Raw genomic sequence first — 21,412 nt, 5'->3', positions numbered from 1 at the left:
TGGAACCCAGAGGTGACAAAGAAAACGGGAAAATACCTAAAAGGGAATAAAACATCCTTGTGGGACTCTTCATCTTACAGGGAGTATAAACTGAAAATAGATTATACAAATATTTTTAGAACAGGTTTAGAAAAATTACTTTTTTTTGTCACCAAAATGCATTTGTATACTACTAGTATTAGAAATCTCCTCTTTTTGACGAATCCAATTTAATATAACACTTTTCTTTTCTAATTTTCTGTTTATAAAAATTTGTGATGGTGATAAATTACCTCCACTTAAATATTTGTGGGGTGTACTTAATTGGGATTTTAATGAATTTTTTTTTAATTTATGAATTTTATTGTATCGTATCTGATTTTGATTTGTACAGATTCTTGATAAAATGTCATAAAATTGAAAAAAAGTTTTTAGGATTTAAGCACAATACTTCGAGATCTCATTAAAATGCTAAACAATCCCACAAAATCCATCATTTATCAAGTTCAGAAAAATTCATCAGTATTGAATATCTTCATATTTTAATGAATTTTAAACAATCTCGACGGAATATCTTCATATTTTTAACATAATTTGAAATTTTAATTTAATACCATTAGATTTTGTAGTTAATTTAAAATTCCAATTGAATATCTCAAGATTTTGATATATGTTTTAAAATTTGAATTGAATATTCTCAGATTTTATAAATGAAGATAAATTCTTTAAAATCAATTGAATACACTCCGATTATTTTCTTTTTGATAATGTTGCTTTTTGTCATCTTCTTTGTATCCAAACATGAATAAATTCTTAAGTCTATATCTAACAAGTTATTTTATATTTAGGATTTTGAATTATAGAAAATTATATTATCATTCAAATAAGGAACTTATCAAATTTATTTTTATTATAATATTTTTAATAATTTATAGATATAAAACAACCCAAAATATAATAACAACAAATTTCCACATTTAAGTCTCTTGTAGCTTCGCAAGATGAGGTAACTAACAAGTCAATGTGGGTGTTTGGCAGCTTACTTATAAAAGAAGTGGTGTCTGTTTTTTTATGATTTGTTTGACAAATAAATTTAAATACTTATCATGGATATTAAAAACTCAAAAAAATAAGCTATGGATCCTAGCTTTTTATGTGTTTGGCTGGACTTTTAAGCCGACTTCTGGATTTACAAGTTAGAAGCACTTTTTTGTACCGTTTGTGTAAAAAGTCAAGAAGCACCTATAAAAAGCTAGTAATATTAGCTTTTATTTCACGACTTCTACTTATTTCCCAAACACTTTAATCACTTATAAGTCTTAATTGCTTCTCACTTCTACTTAACTTCTTTACTTTAAGCAAAGAGCACTTATTTTAAGCTCAACCAAACGGCCCCTATGATTCACCACAACTTCTTCTTGTTTTAATTAACTTCAAACTTATAAGTCATCATATCCAAACACTTCTAACAACTTATAAATCCAAATCAATTTCTCACTTATAATCCACTTCTTTATATTAAACAATAAGTCACTTCTTTCAAGTTTAGCCAAACGATCCCAATATTTTAAGCTCGTTTGGACGAGCTCATATACTTGAACTTTTGATGGTTCAGATCGGTCACGAACAAGCTTTGATGTTCATATCAGTAGTGAACAAGCTTTAAGATTTCCTGAAACTTAAATGCCAACAATTCTAAAAATTTTGGTGCATTTGAAATGTTAAAACTTAAAAGATAATAGAGGCTGCTCTTTTTCTCTTCTATTAAAACTTGATTTAGGAATTAAGGTGGATAGAAACAAAGAACCATGTTGTAAAAATATAAAATAGAATGCACGATATTTACTCCACTAAACATATTTATTCCCAACAATCATAAAAAGATAGAATTAGCCTTATAACAAATGTTAACCGGGGGCTTGATTTGGGCAGCCCCATTTACACCATTAGCAGATAGAATGATCAATGCAACGAACGAACTAATTAGAATAGGAATTATTCAACAATTCTTCACTTTAGAAAGTACAAATTGTGGAGGATGAAAAGCGAACACATTTAATTGACTAAATAAATCCAAGTAAATGTTTGATAAAAGAACATATTAGTTGACATCTATTGCTGCAACGTGGGCTCATACAGAGTCCCAAAAAACGGATATATTTTCCAAGTGCAGGTCCAAAGAAACAAAAAAGGAGGAAACAAACTTAAGTGCCACACATTCCAAACTAAATTATTCAGAGAATTCCTTGACACATTGGCTACCTACTCTTTGCCCTACTTGGGCACTGCAGGCTTACGTTTAGCAGCACGCTTTCCTTGGCCCTTCTTGGGTGGTCCCTTATTACGACGCTTCAACATTTCAAGCTTGGACAGACGCCTGCAAGCACAAGGTATAGCTTAATCACAACATCAAAAATGCAATATGCATACAGACACGGACACATGTTTATAAACATCAATATCATCACAAGACACTATTTTAATCGTCATAGTATATAAAACGAAACTCTGTAGGCACATGAAAGCTTATGACAACCCCTCCACTATGAGCAAGAGCATTCTGGCCAACATCATTTTAGTGTAAAAAACTAAAACTCCACTATTGAAGACTAATTGTGCCAGATTCTTCAAGTATGAATCTATTTAAAACTGCATCAGAGTTTGTCTAATGTAGAAAAAGAACAACAAATCTTGAACATAAATATGTGGGCTTAAATACCTTTTTACCATTGAAGTTTGTCCTGATATACACACTAACAAGCAATGTTTCAAAATATACGGTTCAGCCATTGAAGTTACAATTTTTGAACATTACAACCCTAATGGAGACAGAAAACCACAAACTCCAGTGTTTGTAGTATACTCGCGGTTCAATGCAAACTGCAAAGGGATTATGAGCTGCAGTTGCAGGAAACAGTGGTACACACAAGCCGTACATGAAGATTTAAGCCATGCTAATAACCATAATATGTAAATAAAAATCTAATACTTATTATTTGTTTGACTTGATAAAGTCGAAGAAACAGCTTTTCTTATTTATATGACGTCTCGTTTATATGTAAATAAATATAAATATGCTTTGACCGAATCCTTAAAATTATTAATTTTTAAGTTTTTTTTTTATATGAATAAATCATATTTAGTTAATATTTTTGTATAAATATTCTTTGACCGTGCCCTTAAATATATTTCAAATTTTTTCTTTTGAATAAAATATAGTTAATTAATATTAAATTGGCTAAATAACTTTAAATGTGCTTTTAAAGGGCTCTTGATATTATATTTTGAAAAATTATTTCTTAATAATTTTTTTAATATTAAATTTCGTAAATAAATTTATATATTTTAATCAGACTCTTAAAATTATTATTTTTATAATTTTTAATAAATAATATTAATTAATACAAAATTTATAAATTCAGATAAATTATTTTAGTAATATATTTGAATTAGTATGGTTTTTAAATTAGTCAAATATATATTATTTTATATATTAAGATTATTAAATTTATTTAATTTACCAATCAATCATATTCTCAATCTGACTGGGAGAAGGGTGGAAACTGAAAAGGATGTCGTAGACTTGTAAGTTGTAAAGTCCGATCGCGAAGGAGCTGTCCTCTCTCATGCTTGTTGGCTTAGTTTAGACTCTTATCACCGCAATCACTCTCTTTGATAGTAACTGTGACGCACTCTCCCTTGGTTTTTTTATTTTCTCTTAATTGTGGTTATGATATACACTTGTTTAAACATTGATGGTTGAACCGTACATTTTGAAACATTGATGGTTAATGTGTATATGGGGACAAACTTCAATGACAAAAAGATATTTAAGCCTAAATATGTGATAAACTTATTCTCCATGTACAATTAACAGAACAATTTCTTCAATTGTGTTAATGTATTTTTTATAAAGATAAAATTATTAGACTGAAGGAGTAAGGCCAGATTAACTGCTTCACAATAGGGTGTTAACTAATTTACCCTATTTTGCATATTGATCACTGGTCTTTTTAATTACCAGAGCCCTGATTCATCAGGCTATGCCTTTAAAGAGCAAAAGGATGCAACTTTCACTTGTAAATCCTTGCTTAAACATGTTATGAATCAAAAAATAATAATGTTATACACAAGCAGCCTCTAGTAACTCGAAACTACACAACAGGGGCACGTATAAAGCACAGAACGGATCAGGGCCCTCAGCCCTGTGAAGTGGACTTAATATACCCACGTCTAGATTGTTGTACGAAAATTCCAAGATATAAATAACTTTCACATTACAGGCCTATTATAATATGAAACCACCCAGAACTTAAGTTCACTTCTTTTTTTTATGAGGAAAACAATGAAGATATAGGAGGCTTCTATTTCATGGTTAACAAGCCCGGTTAATGGGAATCGGAACCTCAAACCCCACATGTTGGTGTTTGGATTAACAATTTTGTGAGGAATTCCAATCCCACTTGGAGGGTAAATCATTCCTTACAGTCCCCTTGGGATACCCATTCCCATACCCCTCATTCCCATACCCTTCATTTCCATTTCCGATTCCCGATCCCACTCACGATCCAAACGCCCCCATAGTTTACATGGACAAGAGTTTTTGTAGAAGCATGAACCAAAGTACAATCAATCCAGTGTTCTTGATACTGCAATTACTATTTGCTCGAATAAAATTATTTATATATTATACTTTTTTTTGTGCATATTTTCTAGAGGTGGAGCTTGTTTGGTTCTGCAAACTCAGACATCAACCTAAAGAAACAAACTTTGCATCTATTGTATAAACTTAACTAATTAGATAAAGTTAAAAAATTTCAATAATGGCTGGCTGCCTGACAAACAGAAAAAAGGAACTACATCAAACATATAAGAAAAATCATTGAACCAGCCTGATCTGACAGCACATGTATGCAAGAAAGAGGAAGAAAGCTTACTCCTGCTGTTCTCGGGCCATGATAAGAGGGTCATCTCTTTTGATGTCATACGGGTACCAGGATGCAACTTTCTCACCAATGAGTTTCTTCCGTAAAAGCTTGTGAGGAGATCTCTGCCCTGTTGGGTTTAGCACATGACCAAAGATCCTTGCCCTTGCCTCCGTCAGTCCTGCAAGAGCTGATTGAGCTAGCGCTTTTTTTAACACCCCAACACTCATCTGTCCTGTCCTGCTAATAACGTGAAGAAAACAATTAAACCAAAAATAACAGATGTTTCATTCATCTTGGAAATTTAGCAGTTAGAAGTTATATATGGTTGCGAGTATTAAAACAAATACAAAGATATTAGAACAAAAGGAGCACAACAAGTTGTAATTTTAAGCTCGACATCTTGTATCAAAAAATTAAGATAATGTATCATTCTATCATTTACAGATTTACAGAATCCAGAATGCGAATGAGTTGACAACAACTACCGAATAATGATAATGTATCTTGTCATTCTCATTTCATTAAAGTTTAAACACCCACTTAGTTTAACATAACAACGATAATAGTACTCCCTCCGTTTCAATTTACATGTCCACTTTTAAGAATAAAATTTATTTCAAGTTAGTTGTTCACTTCAACTTTCAATATAAAATTATATTTCCAAAGCCAGTTCTACTTCACATATATGTTACTTATATTTCCTAGATCAACCTCATTCCACATATTATAATCATTTAATGCAATTAATTTATAAACATTCACTTTTCTTAAACTGTGTGATTTTTTAAAAGGGACATTTAACTTGAAATGGGAGAAGTATTAGTATAATCCTATATTAGAATGAAAAAAAATTGACAACATTTCAGCATACATTAACTATAAGGAAACAATTATCATAGAAACGAATTAGCTATGTTGGCTAAAATGAAACCCCGTTTTATAAAAAAATAAAAATATTCTAGAGGTACAAAGTACATAAATTGGTTGGTTGATGCATTTCATCGAGCATTTGGGGGGCAATAACAATGGAACCTGGAGACTGTATTGCAAGTTCGTAAAGAGCAGATTTGAGCAAAAGGGTTTATATAATTAGAGCAGAAGAGATGTAAATGTAAAAACCCTAGATGGGTGGATTGTGGAAGTCTCAAAGTTTTACATAGTCAAGAAAAAGCTGAGAGTATGCATAGGTGGGAGTTGAGTCAGATGTACCTGGTATGCGAAGAACGAAAACAACAGTCTAGCGGCTTCAACCCCAAGAGCGAGCCAAATGGTCCGACTTCAATTTTCAATAAATTGCACTCTGTTATTTGAACTTGGAGTAAAGTATTTACTTTTTTTTTCCCTTTTAAAATTTATGTATTCACTTCTTGTTTTTAATTTTTATATAATTTTTGACATGACAAGTATTTTAATTTTTTTTATAAATTATACTTATATAATTTATTTCTAAAATTTATTATTGTAATAAAAATCTAAACATTATATTTTTATTTTGTAAAAAATATTTAAATAAATTATGAAACTATATTTTTATTAAAAAATCTTAAATATGTATCGAATGATGTCTTTCAAACATATACAATTCACCAGAGAGTACCCGAAGAGAGTGAGTACTTTTTAAAATTTTGTCATGATTTTGAATTTTTATGATTTCACTTCATTATTTTAATTCCTAAAGAAGACATAATGTTTGAGCATTTACTTTTAATCAAATACTTGTTAAAACAATTTCCACATATTGTGAATGTAATATTAGCAAATTGTGCATATGTTTTCATCAATCTTTTTCATAAATTTGAGAGCTATTAAACAAAAACCCAGTTAACTTGTGGTTGTCAAAAAAACTTTTAAAATTTTCTTTTCACTAACAACCCCTGTAAAGAAGGGTAGCAAGGTGAGTTTTATATTGTAAACTAGCTAAAGCTCAAATCAATTAACATAAAAAAAAAATCAGGAATAAAGTGGTCATCAAAAAAAAAAAATTAACTACTTTTCTTAAATTTAACTCCTAGAACCTAATGAATATGTCAAGTACATGAACACACCACATGTCTCTTTAAGAACAAAACGTGAGTGTTACACTAGCTCAAAAATACTCCACACGAAGTTTCTACCCAACCACCCATCTAGCACAAAACTTCCAAGAAGACCCTATAAACTCTGCAGGGCAAGGCATCCAAAAACTTTCTAAAACCGATTTTCTTATGAACATCCTCTTTAGCCCTTACAAACTGCAACAAGCTGTGGATGGATCTACTGAGACTTGTGTATCATTACCAGGACCCCAAATCATTGCATCAACCAGCAATGACTACCTAGTACACAATGAAATGTCACGAGTAGCTGTAGGGGATTGCCATTTTTACACTTGAACCTGCTTAAAATCTACGTGCTGATATATCATGGCGAACAGTACGCAAACTGTTGATGACAAACAACTCTTTATCCACTCTAAAACAATATCCGTTCTTGATAAATATCTAATGCTTGGATAACCTTCTCTATGAGTAATTTCTTGTGCAATCTATACCTGAAATATGCACATCGTTAATAAGTGGAATAGGGTGTTAGGTGTTGACAACTAAACAGGCTGAAAAGAAAAATGAAAATGGTGACATAGTGTGAGAATTACATACTTGACAACGACTTCATGCGTTTTTCTAGCTTCCAGCATTGAGTCTGTTAGCAGTCATATTACAGAGAAATAGATTATAAGCAGAACTGAGATAACTCGTGTATAGAATGATTTTAATTAGGTTAGTTAATTATTTAGTTTTTCTAGGTCTTTCATTGAACTGCTGTTAGTTTAAAATATATTACTCTCAACCTGGAGGGAAATGAGTATTTTAATAGAGAATATACCCAATTTCTTAACACGAGAATAATGAATAGGGAATGGTAGAGAAGAATATGATCCACAAATATGTCAACTGAGTCTAGTTTTTTTTATTACACTGCTCAAGTTTTGAAGAATCAATAAGCAATCTTTCAATTTTCAACAGTAAGATCTGTCCAAATACGTGAATTTTCCAGTGATAACAGGAAGAAAATTTATATTTCAGTAATATTACTAATGCATTTATTTTGGTATTGTCATGGGATAGTGTAAGGAGTTTGGACTACCAAATTACCTAGAATTTCCTGGTCTTGCACAGAAGTTGTGGGAAACTCAGCAAGCATCTGTTGACATTCGTCTTGTAGCTCCTTCACAGCTTTCCTTTCTGCGCTAGGAATAGGAGGTATATCACCATCTGACCAAGTAGGCAATGTTCTTGCAGCTGCAATGACTGCCCCGTCAACAAAACTATCTCCATCATTTGATAGCCGACCTGCTAAAAGAAGTTCTGTATGTCTTACTGTCCAAGTTACTAATGAAAGTCATATAAACCGTGTTTCCCAAAATAATGATTGTAAGCCATACGGTTATGATAATATTCCTGAGGAAGCCCGGATATGTTGAAGACTGACAAAAAGGAATCCAAATGGATCTGTGCATTGCCTGAAAATGGAATGACATCCCACGGATTCTGCAATATTCAAGGAACCCCTTGTAAATACATTAACTAGCAAGTAAAGAACGAAGGAGTTTAAACTAAGGAGTCTTCAGACTGAAAAAATGCATATAAAAACGGATCGCTAATCAAGCAGATATGAGCAAAAAATGAGGATATAATTAACAGAAAAGACAACATATATTAGCAAATTAAAAGCTTAAGTTTGGATTCAGGTGCTTGATAAGTGCCATGCTTGTAACATAACAATTAATTGGTACAAGAATATCACCATGATTGGTAACTTTTGCAGATATATTATATCCTTATTATATATACCATGTGGGTTGTAGAACAACTTGGCTTCAGACAAAAGGTTATAAGACCAATATTTCACACTCTTATAAAGTCTTCATATATCAAATAGACTCCAAAATGGATACTATGTTTCTTTATAGTGTAAGACACATTACCACACAGTGATCAATGTGAAGAGGGGTGATTAAACGTCAATAGATCAGAATGAGCATTTCTAGCACAAATAGTAGATGAAGACAGTTCTGCAGAATTTGATATATTGAGACTATATGTTGTATTGAAGGACATTTCGGAAAAGGGAGATTAGGTTTTTCAGCCACAAAAAGTTGTGGCATGAAAATGTTTGCAAGGCTAGGTTAATATATCAAGCAATTATCTGGCTTCTACATCAATGCTTCATGATTGTTTAGAAGGAGGTTGGGGTGTAAGGTATTAAACCATCACTTTTCCCCTGGAAGCATAAAGAAGATCTGCAACTATCATTAAATGTGTGTGTTTGCATTTGATGGTAAATTCTGTAAGGGTATAAAGAGTGCGAATTCTGATATACTCTTCATTCACTCGCAAACATTTAATATATTAAACCAATCTATACACATTTTGGTAAAAAGACTATCATATTTCAGTCGATAACAATGTCACGATGTCCAAGATAACACAAGCCAATGTGTTGGAATTTACCACAGGTGATGAAAATCCATAACTTTGCATAAGTATATCATTCTGTCTGCTCATGTAATTAATTGTCATCTGTAAAAAGAATATAAACCCATGAGTAATCACTTGAACAAATATGTCAAAAAATTCTAAGGTAGACAACCCAAATTGAATTACATATACGTGCATAGAGAATGGATAAAAAAAACATAAACCAGTTTAAAATAGTTCCATTTCCCTTTTGTGGATAAAGATCAATTTTGCTCTCTCAATCTGCAACAGATGTCTTTAACAAATATTATATGTTTGTTAAGAATACCATTTGATTTCTCTCAACATTCTTTCACTTTGGGTTCCACAGACCTTGACATATATTATGGCATTTATTTCATGGAATTACGTGTAGGTCTCACACTTGCTCAAGGATTGAGGTCATTATTGTAAGTAGTTAATTTGACAAAGAAATGATTAGACATCAACTCATCTGTGATCTTCCAAATAAAACGATGAAGTGCTCCTACTAGTTGATTTTTATTTCTGGCACTTGCATATCGTTCTAAATATTTCTCAGGTACATGACAACATACATAGGCCACCAAAAAATGTGCAGTTACATCTAACCACTAAGCATTACTATTACGTCTATTGAACTCCACTTACTGGTTGTAACTAATATGGACAAAACCATCAAAACTTAATATGTTCCGGATTGATTCTAGTTTTCTAATTAAACCCTTCCAAAACTCTCAATTCATCTCCTTGTAAGGGCTACAGCTCACGAAAACAATGAATTCGTGATGTCTATATTCTTTTTCAAGAAGTGGGGTATACTTCTGAAGACACATTGTCGAGAGTTTAGTCGGAGAAAATGTAAATATCAAGGATTTGGTTGTCAGAAAGTCAATCAACAAGTTAAAGTTGTAAAACCAACTTACACTTTTCTCAGCAAGGAAAGTATATCCACCTCTACCATTAATGTGATAAATAAGTAATGTGAATTTAATTTACTAGCTGCGTTCATAGCTTAGTACTTACTTAAATGTTCTCTCACATGATGTAAAATTGTAAAGTGGGAGTTTACTATGTGGGAGCAGTACAGACAATCATTACTATACAGAGCACATTAAGTGTACCTCGTCTCCTTTTCTGATCCGTTGTCCTGCATTTATCATCACCTCAAGCATGCGATCCTTGAAACGCCAATGGAAAAAGCAATTTGGATGGAATGAGTGGTTCAGCATGTCTGCAAAGAAAGAAAAGTTGGTCTCAAAATTATGTTTTCAATAAACTAGCATTTTATAATCAAAAATCAAAAATATACCAAGTAACTTATATCAGTAATAGGGGGATAACTTGACTTAGCTTGCACTAAACTAATAATATTTTTATTAAAAACTACAATTTACACTAAATTATCTGCTTAAAATTTCTTATTAATTATGTAAGCGGCTCAAGGGGATATGAGGTCTTATACGAATATACCTACGCTGATACATTTATACAAATTTAAGAGAATGTCATTTAGCTCAAGGACTTGCCGTATGCTTTATGACAAATAAAGACTAATAGATCCTCTGATACGCCCTTCTTCAAAATTTTACAATACATATTATTCATACTCCAATGCTACTTAATTGAGTTAAGCACCTCCCCAATATGCTGCCAGAATTATTATAAGGTTTCCCTCAACTATTAATATTAAGAGTTTGTTAATCATATTCTCTAAAGTGTACTACTGGCCAGCGTGATCCTTAGTAATCAGGCTTGGACAAGATTTAGCTCAAGGAATCATAAAGTACATGCAGATAAACTCTCTTATATAGCTTCAAACTATGCATCACATTTACATCTTCAACATACCATCCATGGGCTGCGTTAGAGAACCATATGACGTATGTTTCAAGAAGGTTCCCTACACTAAATCCAAGGTGGAGGTCCATAAGTCCGCATGACAACATTATATAGAGGTTTACCTATTCCCTGTCATGTGCATACTAGATGTGACATGGACAGGAATTTGAGTTTGTACAAGGATAAAGATCACATGATTTTAAGTACGTAATGTATCTCTCTCTTACCTCGGTCAGATTTGAATGTAATAGTTCTTGACAAGATACATGAATAAACTTAATTTGTATAAATGACATGCATAAAATATTAATTTTAGAAGAGAAAAATGCAAGGGCAAAAATTTAATAGATAAACTGCAAGAACCTCACCAGCATAAGGAATGAACATATTTGCATTTTGAACTAGTGCACCTATTCTCACTTGCAGGTTAATGCATCGAGACTGCGCCATACTCACAGCCCAAATAAATCTCTCAGAATCAGGAGCCAGGCGCCTTATCTTAAGTGGCACACCAGAATGCTGAAAATGTACATATCTTGTAACTTATAATAGCTTTTTTTGAACTTAAGTAAAAATGAAACAACAGAGTGAGGACAAAATATAAATTGATTCTAAAAGGTATACAGGTTAATCATAGATCCATACCCAATTCTTTTCCCAGAATTCTAATGCTCTCTTTCGCTGCTCTCTCATTTTTGAAGCTAGATTCTGATCTTGCAGCTCTGATAGGTCCTCCTATCATGTACACAGAAAAATAAGATAGCATCTTCTCAGCAGCTTGGGGTTGAATAGATACATGCAAAAAGTAACTTTTAAACTCACATGCCCTTATACTAATATATAAAAGCCAAGTCATTAGATCAGGAACTTTCTTTTATGCATAACCAGGTAGATGAGCAAATATTGCCTACTTTTAGACTACTAAAGAAATTTGAAGATACTGAAACCAAACACATGTAGTTCTTTAAAATACAACTCAACTGATGTGCTTTAGAGTTTCAAGTAAAAAAAAAAAAAAAAAAGATAATTTATCGGATAACCTCCACATCTCTGCATTTTCTGTAATTGTTTAACATCAAATCTTTCTCAGCAAATATTCCCGATCATCAGTTACTAATTACCTCCCTGGAAACATTGCATATAATTATAACTTTCACGGAAGAACCCTAAGAACCACAGCTTCTCACTTTCTATGATATGGTTTGGCAAAATTTGTTCCACAAAACCTTTAATTCTATTGGTTCTGGCCAATATATATTCAGATATTGATATTATTATGTAATATCATAGTCTGGAAGCAGCAAGCGAATTCCTCATATGCCCTTGAAAATGTTTGTAATGTATCTATATAGGAAACGTTTGTGGTAATTTAATAGATTAGACAAATTAATAGATGATACAAATAGGAGATAACTAGCAACTGCAATCAGCGATTGCATATTTGACACTCACAAACCTCCGTAGCAAGAAGCAAGCTAGTAGTCTCCTCGACGCTGGGAAGAAAGTCACCATAAAGCTGCCAAAAGTTATCATCTCGATCAAATGCATACAGAAGAAGACATGCTAACCTCAGGTCCCAATCTGTCTGCATATTTTATAGAAAAAAAAATTAGGCAGCAACTGGGAAAAAACTAGCATTAGGAATATAACATTGATGTAGCAAACCAATTAATAAATTTTAAAAAGCCATATCTAATAAATAGAGAAAGGTATAGCAGAACTACCTCTGGATTGGTCGAGTTGATAATGTCAAATATTGGATGACCCAGTGGTATGATATCTGGGAAAAACATCCATGGAAGCTTTTGGCTAATGGTTAACATCACTTCCAAGGGAATTTCCATAATCACCTGCATTTATCATGAGTTTAAAGTGTATTGATATATACAAACTGTCAAAGTAGCCATGAGAAAGTAATGTATTATTTAATTATTACAATCAGCAGATCAGTCTAAAATAACCAGAAAACTAACTCTGGCTCGGCGAAGAGGCTCGACATCTTTAGAGGCATAGACTCCAAATCCATCAGGGCCTTCCCTAAATTCGACTCCATATGCTCTAACATTTCGAACATATCCTATCCTATAGAAGTCTGGATCCGCTAATTCCAACTGCTCATAAATAAATCTCTTAATGTTAAGCAGGATAAAATATGCAGCAAGGATTATACAAAGAGCTAGAGGCTAGCAGTAAGCAAGCAATCAAAGTATACCTAATCATTTATTGCATCCAACACCATGGTAAGAAAAAATTCTATAACTTCAAATAATCTAGTCACCACAGATGAAGCAATTTTATAGACAAAATCAATGGCTGGACTACCTTAGTAGTTTATACAAACTGCAGATATTAATTTGAATTCAAGTTTATCTTACTTAATAATGTGTATCATTTCGGTTGGCATTTCTGAACTTTCTTACCGTGGCACGGACTATGTCTTATGCTAATCTTGGCATCAAGTATCTTAACTTTTGTCAAGCAAATGAGAATGTGCAGCAGGTACTCTGTATAATTTTACAGAAAAAATCGGATAATTTTCCTTACCCTCTGAGATCCTAAATCATTATAATTTATATCCGCTCAAAACTTTGACAACATATACTACTTAATCAAGAACCATATCCCAAAATAAATCAATTAAAATAATAATAATTTAACCTGAGAAGCAGGTGAATCTTGGGGTTCAGCAGGGGGGTTAAGCAGAGGAAATGAAGCTGGAGAAGAAGAAGCGGGGGTTGTAGCTTCAAGCGCAGCAGCAGAAGCTCTAGTGGCTCCGCCATATCCCTGAGTGGTCCGTACAGTTCTTGATGGTGGGCAGTTTTGTTTGACAAATTGGTGATTGGGTTGTTGATAATGGAGACTTGAAATCAGACATTGTTGAAAAACAACTGAAGAACCCATCTTTGTGTATGTATGTATGTATGTATAATCTCTGCAGGGGTTTATAGTAATGTTGGGATTTTCATGTTTCAAAGAAGGGAGAGAGTGAGATTTAGGCTATGGACACAAACGTTATCCACTTTAACTGATTTCGAACTTATTACCGTCGACGGCAATATTTGTCTTTTTTACGGTCGAGTCAAACTCTATTTTTTTCTTGATTCGAACTCGAATTCTTTAACAATCGAGTCGAGTTTTAGTTGTTAAAAAGTCTGAGTAGAAATCGAGTTGATCAATATAATTTTTAGTTTTTTTTCATTTTAAGGATTTACTTTGTCTACATATTTAAAAAAATAATAAAATTTTAAATTTAAAAATAGAAAACAAATCATACTCTAAAATTAAAATTTATTAGTGATTGATAATAAAAGATTATTTGATTCGAATATAAGTATACACAGTCCACAACCACACACTACCGCTCAAACTTATTTTGACTTGTATTTTTATATATATTCAGGAAAAATGCAAAAAATTAAAGTTATCAATTAAGTAATATAGAATAACATAATAATAGCATCGTTTTGTGACTTAGAGCAACTCCAACCCAACACCAAAATGAATTATTTGACACTAAATTTGGTGTCAAGTATTGATTTGGTGTAACTTTTACACCAAATTTGGAGTTTTTCAAAATACCTACTATACCCACACATATGTTAATGAAAACAAAATTATTCTATCTATGTCCCATTAAAGTTGTTTTATGTTATATTATTTATTCTTCAATCATAATTGTTTTAAATTTTCTTTCTTTACTATTTTACTCAAGTTTTTTATTTATTTCCAAATATCAATAAATTTATATTCTTATATAAATTTATTTCCAAATATCAATAAATTATTCCATTTATATCCCATTACTATTTTACATAATGATTAAAATATAAATAAATAAAACTAAAAACTTTGCCTTACTTTTGCATGAAACCAGGATTACATGACCTGCCTATGCATCTAAAAGGAATATGCAGTACACAGAAACAACATCATGGTATCGACCAATTTCAAGATTTTCTTAGTAGATATCGACAAATTAAAGATAAGGAAGCTCATTTTGAATTTCGCAACGCCTTGATCGAGCATATCTGGGAAGAGCACGGGAATTCATATAATTAAGTTGGCCTCTTGAATTTATCAACGAATTTATAATTATTTTAGGTTCTTGTTTATTAAACATGTTAAAATTTAAATACAAATTCAATATTGATATAAATAACTTAAAAAGAGAGAATATTCCATTTAATTTGTTAAAAGATTCTTTTTGATGTAGGATATGGTGTTAATGGGTTGGAGTGAAATTTTGATGTGGTGTAGTTTTCGCACCAAATTGGTGTATTTTTCACACCAAAATGATGTCATGAGTTGGAGATTGGTCTTATGAGCTCGTAAATGGAGTAGTGTTAAATCAGTCTTCATTGTATTATGAATTTATTCCAGTGTGACAGTTTCTACTTTCAAGTTTAATAAATTCGTAAGTTTGACAATTTGTCATCAATAATGAAGATGCATTATTTTTAAATCTTTTTTATTGGTGATGAGAGATTAAATTAGTCAGATGATGCTTTATTGTTTATGTATTTTTTATTTAGATTATATAAATAAGATTATTTTCTTAAAGTTTACAGTGTTGAGTTCGAGTCGAAGTCCAACGGGACATCCAAAAAGCATGAATTGACTCGTTAAACTTATCGATCAAGTTTGGTTTTTCAAACTCGAGCTCGTTAACAAGACGAGCCGAAGTGAACTGAGTTGAGTTTTTTATGGAGTCCAAACGAGTTTCTTAACGACCAACTCAGTTCGTTTCCAGCTCTAATTTACAGTGTATTCAACTTACATTTTAATAATTAATATATAAATTAATAATTTTAACAGATTTTATTATATTTTGATTTTATACGGATTTTAAATAAAATATTTTTATACATTATATCGGATTTTGATTTGATATGCACTCTAAATAAAATGTTGTAGAATTGATACATAATCCTTGGAATTTAAACCCAATGTTTCAAAATCACATGAATTGTGGTGATTTTTTAAAAACATAAAATACATTTAATAATTTCACAAAATTCATCATTTTATGAAATTTAAAAAATTCATCATGATTTTAATACTATCAAATTTTAATATAATTTAAATAATATCAATTGAATATCATCATATTTTTAGGATAATTTAAAATCTTGATTGAATACCATCAGATTTTTTAAAATAATTTTAAATCCTAATTAAATATTTTAATATTCTGAATCATTTTTAAAAATCCATGTTGAATATACCGAATTTCATGAATGGTTTTTTTATAAAAAAATTTCAATTAAATACACCCGCATTAGAGGCATATTGTATAATTTTGGACGAAGAAAAATATCGCATTATATTTTTAAATTTATGATTAAAACGTATGTATGTACTAGAATGTGGTATAACAATTATAATATTTATTTCTCATTTGGTATATTGAAAAAATTATATATTAAAGTCAAAGCAATCATTAATGCGACTTTCAGCGTCAACATGATATGTCCGATTTTAATATTTAATTGGTAAAGATAATTTTACATATCCCGAACGTATTTCTGTCGAGTATATAGGTAGAGCTAAAATATCAAAATGATTTAAAGTGTATTCAATTGAGATTATAATAAGTTTTAATATATTGATAATAATATGTGATTCTATTAGATTTTTAAAATTCATGAATTCTTTTTGAGAGAGTGTACAACTGAGATTTTATTAATTTTTTTGGATTTTTGAAATCCGAATATATCCAACTGAAATTTGAAAATATATTTCAAAATATGAAGATATTAAATTAAGATTTGAAAATATGCTCTAAAATGTGCGGCTATTCAATTAATATTTTGTATCCAATTCGAATTTTAAAATATCAATCAAAATCTCGAGATATTAAGTATTCATGTATTTAATTACATCACTGATTTTGAAGTATTTGAAAAAGATTTTATATGGATACGAAATCAGACATCAATAGGTAAGATTTCATTACATTGATAAATTATAGCAATTAGCATGTACAAAATCACTATTTATACGCCACATATTCTTCTCTTCATTTTTACTCCTTTTCACCGGCTCCTCTTCTTCCACAAGTACATATAAAACCCTTTTCCTATCATTACGATCATGTATTTTTGTAAGTTTTCGTATATATCTTTCCTATGAATCTTTCCTATGAGTAATTCTGGTATACATCTTGATATATTTGATTGATATTGTATGTATTAGTGACAGGTCATTTTAGATGTTGATGATACACTTGATGTTCAAGATGATATACAAAAAGTTAAAAGTCGAAATGATAATGGTCAATGGATTAAAGAAGAGAGCAAATCATTATTAGAAACTATGGTTGATATAACAAATCGAGGATGTCGTGACAATAACGGTGTCTTTACTAAATAAATAATGGAAGATAAAATTCTTCTTGCTCTTAATTCAAAACTTGGATGTAGTAAAACTTATAACCATTATTATAGTTGACTAAAATGATTTAATGGTCGATGACTCTCTTATTCACCTCTTTTGAAGTTTAATTTTGATTTTGATTATGACTTCTTTGAAGTTGAGTCATAAGCAAAACCTTTAAATAATTTTGGTCATAACCAAATATAGTCTATATGTTTTGGTTATGTCTAAAATATTTAAACTAAAATTGGAATTAAACTTAAAAGCGATGAATATGAGAGCTATCGGTCTTCATACCATTTTAGTTGACTATAATAATATTTATAAGTCTTATTACACCCAAGTTTTGAATTAAAAGTGGGAATAATTCTATCTTCCACTATATGTTTAATAAGAACATCATTATTGTCACGCCATCCTCGATTTGCTGCATCAACCATAATTTCTAATAATCCTTTGCTCTCATCTTGTGTCCATTGACCATGACCATTTCAGGTTTTTAACCATTTGTGCATCAGCTTGTATCTAAACAATGCCTCTGCTGCAATCCCTCTTGAAGAACATAATTTCTTTGGTGAAAGTCACTGTACATACATGGAACCTATACTTGTAGCATTTGGTACCAGCAAAAGCAGCAGAAACAACGACTGCAGCCACCTAGGATCAACAAGGCGAGGAACCATCCCGATTTTGTGGAGTAATTTATTTTAGCTGTACAAAAGCAGAAGAATGAAGACACCAAGAACACAGCTGTTTTAGTATTCTATATGGGTGTTATTCATTGAGCAATGACAGTAGAATTTGCATTAAAATTGAGTTGTGAATGATCAGCTATATAGTTTAAGCAAAATGTATACCTTCACAAGACATGTATTTAACCCCTTATACTTTACACCATTTACCACAGGACACTTGCATATTCTTCGGCTAAATGTGTCCTACAAAGAAAATAAAAATATTTTGCGAGTCATGTGATACGTATCAAGAACATGTTGTCACCTTCAAAATATTGCTGAATTTTGTTTTTAATAAAAGGTGTGGTGTGGTACACTCTTTTGGCAATTAGAATACCTTACAAGCAGTTATATTAGATTTTGAGTCTCCCCAACAACCACCATTTCTCCCCAAGCATTGATTGGTCTCAAGATCTGTATATTACATTCATTATAGGCAGAGGTATTAGACTATTAGTAGAACCATATATATATGTGCACGAGTCCTTATATGAGTTCACTTCTAACCTCCACTTGAACAAACTGGAGGATGAGTAGTCTGCTTAATTTGAGCACATATGGACTTCAGCACAGCAGTTCTGTAAAGTTCCCCTGTCGCGGAAACACAATTATCACCAACTAAGTTGCCATGAGATTTCTTTACATTTCGGTTCTTTTCTTATATAAATCAAAATAAAAAGGACAAAAAATGAAGAGGAAAAGAGTAAAAACCTATGATTCCACCTTTCTGATATCTCATTAAGAATGGGGGAGTAGTTCTCTGAAATATGATTTTATCCTGCTACAATACATTGAACTACATAACCTTGTAATTAACTGAAAACATAAACCAAAATATCTTTAATCAGTCAGCCAGAGTACGAGCTCCTTGCCTGCTGCGAATCTTACATTATCTTAAGTATATATTGAAGTCAATCAGCTATTTCATGAATCAAAAGTTTGTGACGATTCCAGTTAACCATCCAGTAGCAGGACCTCATCTTACTTCTATAAATCCAACAGTTAAATTTATTTATTCTTTATTTTTTGGACTGACCAATTCACGAAGTCTAATTTGTACCTTCCCAGAGAAGTTCCAAACCAATGTGTTAAGCGAATAAATTACCATGTACCAGATAGACATACTAAAACATTTAAAAATGCTCTGTTATTTAAAACACATCGTCTCTCATCTCTTGTTAACAGTTAATAGAAACTATGATTTTACAGTGTATTGTTAGCAGCAAGTAATACAAACTGTCAGCAGACTAGACTTCTTACAAGGTTTGTAAAAACTGTAATGCACAATATAGTAATCTGCTATGACATGAAAGAAACACATTGGAAAATGCAATCGCCAACAAACCGCTAAACTGAACATCTTCTACATATACTCAACCCTTTAATCCGAGTTGGCCATCAAATCGGTCCAGTACAGTTTCAACACTACATCCTCTTCACCTTTCTGTACAGCAGCTTTCAATGTCTCGCCAAAAGCTCGATCAATTAAAGCTGACGGGATTCCAATCTTCTCTATGTATAAAACTTTCTTGGGAGACTCCGGAGTACTAATAAGAGGCTCATCTATGTCATCAGCCACCAAAACAGCTGCAGCACCCGCCTGCATCCCATTATAGACCTTCAAAGCGAAGAAGCATCCTGGAAAGAAAAACATATTACCTTCCGTTGAAGTTAGTTAAATATGTCCTAAATTACTAGAACATAATTTTTTATATTATATTTAAAACTTGAACTAGGACACTGTTGGACTTGCTCTAAGCTTGTTTACAAAGAAATACTACTTACTTCCGCGATCAACAAGGAGAATGATAGGTGGAGTAGAATTAGACCTAAAGGGCTGTTCACCATTTTCAACCCCATCAAAAGGTTTGCATGCATGTGAGTTTTTACGAGGATACAGTACAGACCCCACCATTGCATCTCCATCAAAAGGAATTCCAAAGTCTGCAACTGCAGCATCATATTGTTTAGACATTAAACCATAAGGATGGACTATTCTTATGCTGTTCTTCTTTACCACATACCTGCCATTTGCATTAACACCAATAATAAAAACTATAACAATTATAAATAATAAATTTCTTGACATGATTATGGAAGTGAAGAAGGGAAATGGGGTGTTTAAGAGTGATAAAAATGAGAGAAGTGGAAGTGAACAATTGTGTGAGTTTAGCAGATGTAGTGAAAATTAAGATGAGTGATGCATCTACAAATATTTAAATAATTGAAATAATTTGATTTTGAGACAAAAGGCAGGATATATTCAGCCGCCGCAGGCCTAAAATTCTAAAATAGTGTAATTTTTTTATTAAATGAAAAGTTGGACATTAAATTTGACATCAAATACCAATGAACCGCTTGGAGATGCTCTCAGTCTTATAGAATATGACCACACACGATATCAAATAGACTTTCACCATACAACAACAATATATTTAACAAGATTGCTCATGCTTTAACTTCACAACGCTATAATAATTATTGTTTTAAACCTCAAGTCGCATAAATTACTAATCAATATATCACTCGTCCTAATATAATTGCTTGGCAATCCATGATTTAAGAATACTAATCGAGTCAATGAATTAACGGGTAAGTAATCCTTTGCTTATCTCTAACAACTTTGCTTAAATCAGTATTCAGGAAAGACTAAGACTGCAAGACGTAAATAATTAACTACTGATTTAGTGACTGCTCAGGCACGCAAATGCAGAGACTAAAGACTCATATATAATAAGAGTTAGGAATGTGTCAAGAGGTAGACTTTTGATCCACTTCCATGGAAATCAATTGTATTTTACTACAAACTAAGATTGTATCTCCCAGTTAATATTACTTGATCAACAGACCAAAATATTGTTAAATGTATGTGCATTTACGTATTTTTGATTGAGAAAGATTACCAACTGAACCTATACATAAAAGAAAAACATTTATTTTATTTTAGGTCCGGGTCCTGACATACAGATATGTAGGCCGTACAGCTTAACGCTAAGCTTTTAATATATATTATATACAATGTATATACAGAGGGTGTAGTATCATACAACGAAAAATTGCAACAATCCAGATTTTTTCA

The 21,412-nt window shown here is 31.6% G+C and overlaps 3 protein-coding genes across 6 annotated transcripts; all 3 read right to left on the bottom strand.

Annotated features, from left to right (window-relative positions):
• Nucleotides 1–2,015: 2,015 nt before the first annotated feature.
• On the bottom strand, nt 2,016–6,235 carry LOC108212935 (small ribosomal subunit protein mS33). Of its 2 annotated transcripts, none has more exons than XM_017384649.2 (3): nt 6,117–6,235; nt 4,917–5,147; nt 2,016–2,356 (listed from the first exon to the last, which is right to left on the bottom strand). In XM_017384649.2, the coding sequence occupies exons 2-3, from the start codon at nt 5,132–5,134 to the stop codon at nt 2,254–2,256; spliced, it is 321 nt and encodes a 106-aa protein (XP_017240138.1). In that variant the 5' UTR covers nt 5,135–5,147; nt 6,117–6,235; the 3' UTR covers nt 2,016–2,253. The 2 variants fall into 2 exon arrangements, with proteins under 2 accessions (XP_017240138.1, XP_017240146.1); XM_017384657.2 differs by having other exon boundaries at nt 4,917–5,144; nt 6,117–6,221.
• Nucleotides 6,236–6,875: 640 nt separating this feature from the next.
• Nucleotides 6,876–14,260, bottom strand: LOC108205232 (protein PLASTID TRANSCRIPTIONALLY ACTIVE 14). 2 transcript variants are annotated; one of them, XM_017375140.2, is made up of 12 exons: nt 13,883–14,260; nt 13,198–13,335; nt 12,949–13,074; nt 12,681–12,809; nt 11,870–11,959; nt 11,593–11,743; nt 10,507–10,616; nt 9,398–9,466; nt 8,329–8,434; nt 8,039–8,239; nt 7,544–7,586; nt 6,876–7,437 (listed from the first exon to the last, which is right to left on the bottom strand). In XM_017375140.2, the coding sequence occupies exons 1-12, from the start codon at nt 14,123–14,125 to the stop codon at nt 7,359–7,361; spliced, it is 1,485 nt and encodes a 494-aa protein (XP_017230629.1). In that variant the 5' UTR covers nt 14,126–14,260; the 3' UTR covers nt 6,876–7,358. The 2 variants fall into 2 exon arrangements, with proteins under 2 accessions (XP_017230629.1, XP_017230712.1); XM_017375223.2 differs by having other exon boundaries at nt 8,039–8,236.
• A 5,239-nt stretch (nt 14,261–19,499) lies between these two features.
• On the bottom strand, nt 19,500–20,674 carry LOC108197906 (vacuolar-sorting receptor 6). 2 transcript variants are annotated; one of them, XM_064088557.1, is made up of 2 exons: nt 20,119–20,674; nt 19,500–19,992 (listed from the first exon to the last, which is right to left on the bottom strand). In XM_064088557.1, the coding sequence occupies exons 1-2, from the start codon at nt 20,420–20,422 to the stop codon at nt 19,715–19,717; spliced, it is 582 nt and encodes a 193-aa protein (XP_063944627.1). In that variant the 5' UTR covers nt 20,423–20,674; the 3' UTR covers nt 19,500–19,714. The 2 variants fall into 2 exon arrangements, with proteins under 2 accessions (XP_063944627.1, XP_017221136.1); XM_017365647.2 differs by having other exon boundaries at nt 19,500–19,971; nt 20,119–20,646.
• Nucleotides 20,675–21,412: the final 738 nt, after the last annotated feature.

The sequence above is a fragment of the Daucus carota genome, chromosome 1, assembly GCF_001625215.2.
Source record: "Daucus carota subsp. sativus chromosome 1, DH1 v3.0, whole genome shotgun sequence".
Lineage (NCBI taxonomy): Eukaryota > Viridiplantae > Streptophyta > Magnoliopsida > Apiales > Apiaceae > Daucus > Daucus carota.
Note: the sequence above shows the minus strand (reverse complement) of the source record. Positions and strands in the feature narration are given on the sequence as shown.